At 54.7% G+C, this 6108-nt stretch overlaps 1 protein-coding gene across 1 annotated transcript; it reads left to right on the plus strand.

Annotated features, from left to right (window-relative positions):
* The first annotated feature begins 444 nt into the window (after nt 1–444).
* SLC35D3 (solute carrier family 35 member D3) lies at nt 445–5603 on the plus strand. The gene is made up of 2 exons (XM_075036794.1): nt 445–880; nt 2080–5603. The coding sequence occupies exons 1-2, from the start codon at nt 445–447 to the stop codon at nt 2907–2909; spliced, it is 1266 nt and encodes a 421-aa protein (XP_074892895.1). The 3' UTR covers nt 2910–5603.
* Nucleotides 5604–6108: the final 505 nt, after the last annotated feature.

Raw genomic sequence — 6108 nt, forward strand, 5'->3', positions numbered from 1 at the left:
TCTGCTTACCGCCCTGCCTGAAAGCGCAGCGGGGCGCGCTGCCGCCGCCCGCCAGCCCTCCCGAGCCCGGACGGGCTGGGGGGGACACGGGGGGCTTCCCGCCCCCGCTGAGGCGGGGGGGCTGCTGCGGGGGACACGGCGGGGCGAAGCTGGGGGGGGACATCGGGGGCGGCGCACCGAAAGCGGCGGCGGAGACGCGTTGGGGGTGGCGGGGGGACACGCGGCGGGGAGGGGCGGGGAGGGGGACACGCGCGTCGGGGGAGGCGGCGGCCGCCCCGCCGGCAGCGCGTCCTGCCTCCGCCCGCCCCCTGCCTCCGCCCGCCCGTCCCCGTTCCCCCCCGTTCCCCCCCGCCGCCGCCGCCGCCGCCGCCGCCGCCGGCGCGGCGGGTGGCCGGGCGGGCGGCAGTGCCGCGGGCCCCGTCGTGGGGTCGGTGCGCGGGGAGGATGGGCCGGTGGCGGGGCCGGGCGCGGGGCGTCGCGGTGGCGGTGGCGCACGGGCTGTGCTCGGGCTCGCTGAACATCCTGCTGAAGTTCCTGCTGGCCCGCTACCACTTCGCCTTCCTGACGCTGCTGCAGTGCCTCAGCAGCGCGGCGGCGGCGCTGGGGCTGGAGGCGCTGCGGCGGCGGGGGCTGGCGGCGCTGCCGCCCTTCGGGCCCCGCCTGGCGCGCCCCTTCGCCGCCGTGGCCGCCCTAGCCACGCTGCAGTCCACCCTCACGCTCTGGTCGCTGCGCGGCCTCAGCCTCCCCATGTACGTCGTCTTCAAGCGCTGCCTGCCCCTCGTCACCCTCCTCACCGGCGCCCTGGTGCTCCGCGACGGCATGCCCTCGCCCGGCGTCCTCGTCGCCGTCCTCATCACCACCTGCGGCGCCGCGCTGGCCGGTGAGTGCGACCGCCGCCGCACCGGAGGGGCGCGACGGGGCGGGACGGGACGGGACGGGACGGGACGGGGCGGGCGGCCGCGCCGCCTCCGCACCGGCAGCCCCCGCCGCTCCGCCTGGGCTTCGGGGCGGGACGGGGCGGGCAGCGGCACCCCGCGGGAAAGGTGCGAGGATACGGCGGGGGGGGGCGGCCGCAGCCCCGCTGTGGCAGGCGCAACCCTACGGGGACAGGTGCGACCTGGCGGGGTGGCTGCAGCCCCGCTGTGACAGGAACGAGCGCAACCCGGCGGAGATCGCTGCGGCCTTACGGGAGCCGGTGCTGCCCTACAGGGGCCCCGGCAAACCTGTGGGAGTCGGTTACGGCTAGAGGTGCAACCCTATTGCAACCCTGTTAGGGAAGGTGTAACCCTAGAGAGGGACGTGTGGTCTTATGGGCGGTGGGCGCAGCCTTGCAGGGGTAGATGGAGTCTTCTGGGGGCAGCCGCAGCCCTACTGGGCTAAGTGCAATGCTACAGGCGTAGGCGCAACCTTTGGGGTCAGCTGCAACCCCACGGGGCCAGGGGCCCTGCCTGTGTTGATTTCCAGCCGAGGTGTAGGTGGGGTGGGAGGCAAAACTGGCTCTGTGTGGCCCGGCAACACTCCTGGGTTGGGGGCTGCCCCAGGGGACAGAGCACGCACGCACACACACACACACACGCACACGGACACGGACACACGGCGAGTACCCTAAGCTGCAGAGAAGCTGACGGAGCTCAGCAGGGAGGCTCTCAGGGCTTGGCATTGCTCTGGGGAGCAGAAAGAGGGCCGGGGGGCTGGAGGGCAGGCAGCCCTGCCAGCTGGAGCTGACGTGTGCCCACACTCGCAAGAGGATGCCCGGCGTTGCTGTGCGTATGTGCGATTTCAGCTGCGAATCTCCCGTAGTGTCTTCACAAAAGAGAGAACATAATCTGATTTTTGCTGTGGGATTTAGGGGGAGAGTGGGTAATGTTCAACAGGTTTGCAGCACTCACACACACACAAAAAAAAAGATATGTGTGTTGGGACATGTGTCCAGCCTTGGGAAAAGCATGACGAATCTTAGCAGTTACGGAAAGGGCACAGGTGCCTATTTCCTAAATATCCCTCTAGCCCAAAACAGGGCTGTCCTTCTGTCTCACATGCAAAAACCATGCTGGTTTCTTTCTGCGACTCTCCTGACAGGAGCTGGTGACCTGACTGGTGATGCTATGGGCTATGTGACAGGCGTGCTGGCCGTGCTGATACACGCTGCCTACCTGGTGCTCATTCAGAAGACCAGTGTAGACAGTGAATACGGACCCCTGACAGCTCAGTATGCCATCGCTGTTTCAGCCACCCCTTTTCTCATCATCTGCTCCTTTGCCAGCATGGATTCCATCAACGTCTGGTCCTTCCCGGGGTGGAAGGACCCTGCCATGGTATGCATCTTTATCGCTTGCGTCCTGATTAGCTGTGCCATGAACTTTACCACCCTTCACTGCACTTACATTAACTCAGCTGTGACCACCAGCTTCGTAGGGGTGGTGAAGAGCATAGCAACCATCACAGTGGGCATGGTGGCATTCAATGATGTGGAGCCCACAAAGTTATTTATAGCCGGTGTTGTGGTCAACACCTTGGGGTCTATCATTTACTGCGTGGCCAAGTACATTGAGACCAGGCGGCAGGGCAATTACGAGGACCTGGAGAAAGAAGCTGGAGAAGAGGAGGGGAAAAGGCAGGCTGGGGACCAAGCACTGTTTGCGATGGAGGCAATTACCCAGGAGAAGGGGCCTGAGGAAGCAGCAGTGGAAGCATCAGCCACGGGGGACAGCCAGGTCAGAGAGGAAGAGAAGGACGGTGCTGAGAAACCTGCCAAGGGACCGGCAGTCCAGGGAAAAGCCACTGGCTCACAAGAAGTGAACAGGAGCTCGCTGAAGGATGCCTATCTTGGAGTATGGAGGTTGGTGAGGGGTGCTAATTATATAAAGAAGGATTATTTGATAGAGAATGAAGAGCTACCAAACCCTTAAAAAACAGGTTTGAAAACTGCTTGCTTGAGGACAGACACCTGGTTCTCTGTACAGGGGGAAAGGCAGAGCATACATTTCCACATCAATGCTGACAAATCCAAATCATGTAGGATGACTTTACCTCATTGTCAAAAAGCAAAAGGTCAGAGTCTGCTCATGCTTTGGGCTTGCTTTCAGCTGCTTTCAGTACATCAGTTTAGACCCACCACAGGTAAAGGTGCCGAGTCCTCTGCTGTGGACACAGAGAGAGTTGGGTAATGGGAGGTCACGGGGTGCTTGCCTAGCAGCCTGGGCTACGAGGGACATCAGTACCACTGAGTCAGTTGGCAGTGCCAGTGACACGGTGGTGGCCTGTAACTTAGTTTGTGTCTGGAGCCTTGTGACTTTAACACCGTTCGGAGGCTCTGTTGATGCACTGCCGTATCTGTATCCATCCAATTATAGGTATGCTATATAAATATATTCCTACAATATATAAGCTCCTATTAACTGTACTTTCATGTGCTCCTCTGTGTCAGTACAATTGCAACGGGGCTAGAGGTTGTGCCACTTCAATTATATTGGTGTACGCTCACCCTCTTAACTGAAGAATTGAAACTCTCCCTGATTCTGTGGCCAGGCTGGGCCTTGGACCTGGCTTACATTGGGTGGTTTGTGTCTTCAGCACAAGTACTTTTGTCTTGCAGTGGTGCACATGAGAGCAGAACCAGATCTGAACCTTTGAGAAGCTTTGGTTAGCAAAAGAAGGATGTTTTTCTATGAGCTTTAACTACATGTAGCATTGGGAATATTAGCTTGACCCAAATAAAAGAGTTTGGAAATGTTGATATGTATGGATTTGGGAGGGCTATAAAAAAATTAGGGAGAAAGTGTGTGCCTTGTGCTATCCCCTCCTTGTACCCTAAAGTTGCGTGAATCAGAGCCTGGGCTGGAACCTAGGTGTCCTCTCCATCTTCCTCTCTCAGAAGTACAGGCTGATAGCAGAACTGGGGACACCATCTTGCCAGGGTTCCCAGGGGTGCTTTTGCAGGACAGGTTTGCTATATCCTGGCAACGTGTTAGGACATGGCTTTGTGCCTATCAGCCCTCGCTGGCCCCCCGCTGGGGTGTCCAGTGGAAGAAAGTGCAGGCAGGCAGGCAGGGAGCTGCAGCGCACTCCGGCAGATTCTACGGCCGAGCGCTCCCGGGCTGGGATGCTCGGTGCGCTCGGCGCCGAGGCGTCCGTGGCTTTGGTGGAAGCTGCTCCCCTGTGCCCAGACTGTCCCCACAGGCTGCGAGGGTCAGAGCTGCCTTGCCACCGCGGCCGCTCCAGCGCTTCTGTGGGAAGTGGGAAGCATGTCCTCCGGCAGGGCCTCTACTGAACATGCTAATATTTTGTACCACATACGTTTAACAGGAAAGACTAGGAAAGCAAATGTTTGAGTATTTCTTAGCCTGCAGATACCCTTTCGGTGGGTGGGGGTCCTCGGGTCAAGCCTTTGCTGAGAGCTAGGCAGTGAAGAGATTTGGCTCTGAGTCTCCCTCATCCCAAAAGGGTGCCCCAGCCATCAGGCCATCTTGACCACAGGCTGAAACAAGTTGTTATCATCTCCTGAAAAAATGAACCAAGTTGTTTATTGTTGTTGTTGTTATTATTATTAGTTATTAAGCCACGAAACTGAAAATCAGTTATTCCCACAGCCCTCATTAAGCCTAGCCCAATGCCTTCTCAAGCCAAGGAGGCAGCATTAGCCTCGCAGCGCGTTCGGCACTGCAATCCGAAACGAGCAATTTACCCAGTGGGGAATATTGGCAAAACTGATCTCTGAGGGAGCTTTAGAGTCATGTCAATAAATGCAAGCAGAGGCGTCAGGGGCGACAGTATGTTTTCTGAGTGAGTGCAGAAGTTGGGTGACCTGGCATCACCCAGCAATTTTGAAAGAGACAGCTATAAAGACATTGAGGCTAAAAGCCTGGAGCTGCTGAGCTGGGGCATGGGGCATTGAAATCTGTACATCACACGTTATGTATAGCTCGTGAGTATCAAGAGATTCTGGCTATATGCCGAATACAATGTTTACTTTCTGCTCAAGGTCCATACAGCATCTTTTGCAAAAAAAGCACTATTGATTGTTTGTAGGCTAATATAATAGGGTTTTTGTTAGTTTTTCAAATGCATCCTAAAGCTGTTTGTGCCTATGACTTACAGTTTCTGTATTACTGAACTCGTTACGATATTGAACTGCATTGTAATCGTACAGATGGCTGAAGAGAAACCCACATTTCTGATCTGTCCTCACTGTGGTCAGTGTTTTCTGTCCACAAGGAATGTGGATCTTTTTACCACCTGGATGCCAGTCTTAGATCCCATAGTGTACACTCTGTGTTTGGCACGTGCTGTGGAAGGCTCTCCCCTTGGACTCTTGTTGCAGGACTTTTTCCTGGGAGAGTTCAATGTTTTGCCGCTTACTGTTGTTGAAGTATTAGTAGAAACTTGCGGAAATTCAAACAGTTTTGACTGTTAAAAAAGCTGCTGTTACAATGTTGTACATTTGCATGTATAGTTGAAATGTGATTATATTGTATTCTGTTTATACCTGTAAATTCCCCTAAATTAAAATGGGAGTTTGGCAAATGCAATCCACTTTTTCAGTAAAAGAGACTGTCGCACAATAAAATAAAAATATTGCCTCGTGCGGAGGTATTTTAGTAGCATCAGCGGAAGATTACAGAACGAGGAGTGGGAATAAAATGCACTGCTTTCCAAAAGCCTTCTGGTTTTCTTATTGTTGCTACTCTGGGGTGCTCATTTTTGGTTCATTTATAGTTATTCTTGTGCTTTTATACCATCCAAGTTTCCTCAGCATGTGACTGCACACTATAAATACTGTCATGGACAGAGGGCCTGAGGATAGACAAAGGAACACAAGAATCTGAAGTGGCCAAGTCCTCTGTACCCCTTGAAGTATCTGTGGTTCTCAGCAGTGATTTCTTTGGTTACATATTTAAGATGGTTTAATGTTGCTAGTGTAACTGCTGTAACTTCAGAATACATACAAATAAGATGATGCTCATTATTAATATTTATAAAATCACTGCATTATTAAAGGACTTAATATTGATTTTATTTTACAATGTTAAGTATTTGTATTACCAGCTGTCTCCCATGGCAGTCCTAGGAGATGACTTAAGCATTAATTTTTACCTGTTTGCTTCAGAT

The sequence above is a fragment of the Buteo buteo genome, chromosome 9 (genome assembly GCF_964188355.1).
Source record: "Buteo buteo chromosome 9, bButBut1.hap1.1, whole genome shotgun sequence".
NCBI classification, from domain to species: domain Eukaryota; kingdom Metazoa; phylum Chordata; class Aves; order Accipitriformes; family Accipitridae; genus Buteo; species Buteo buteo.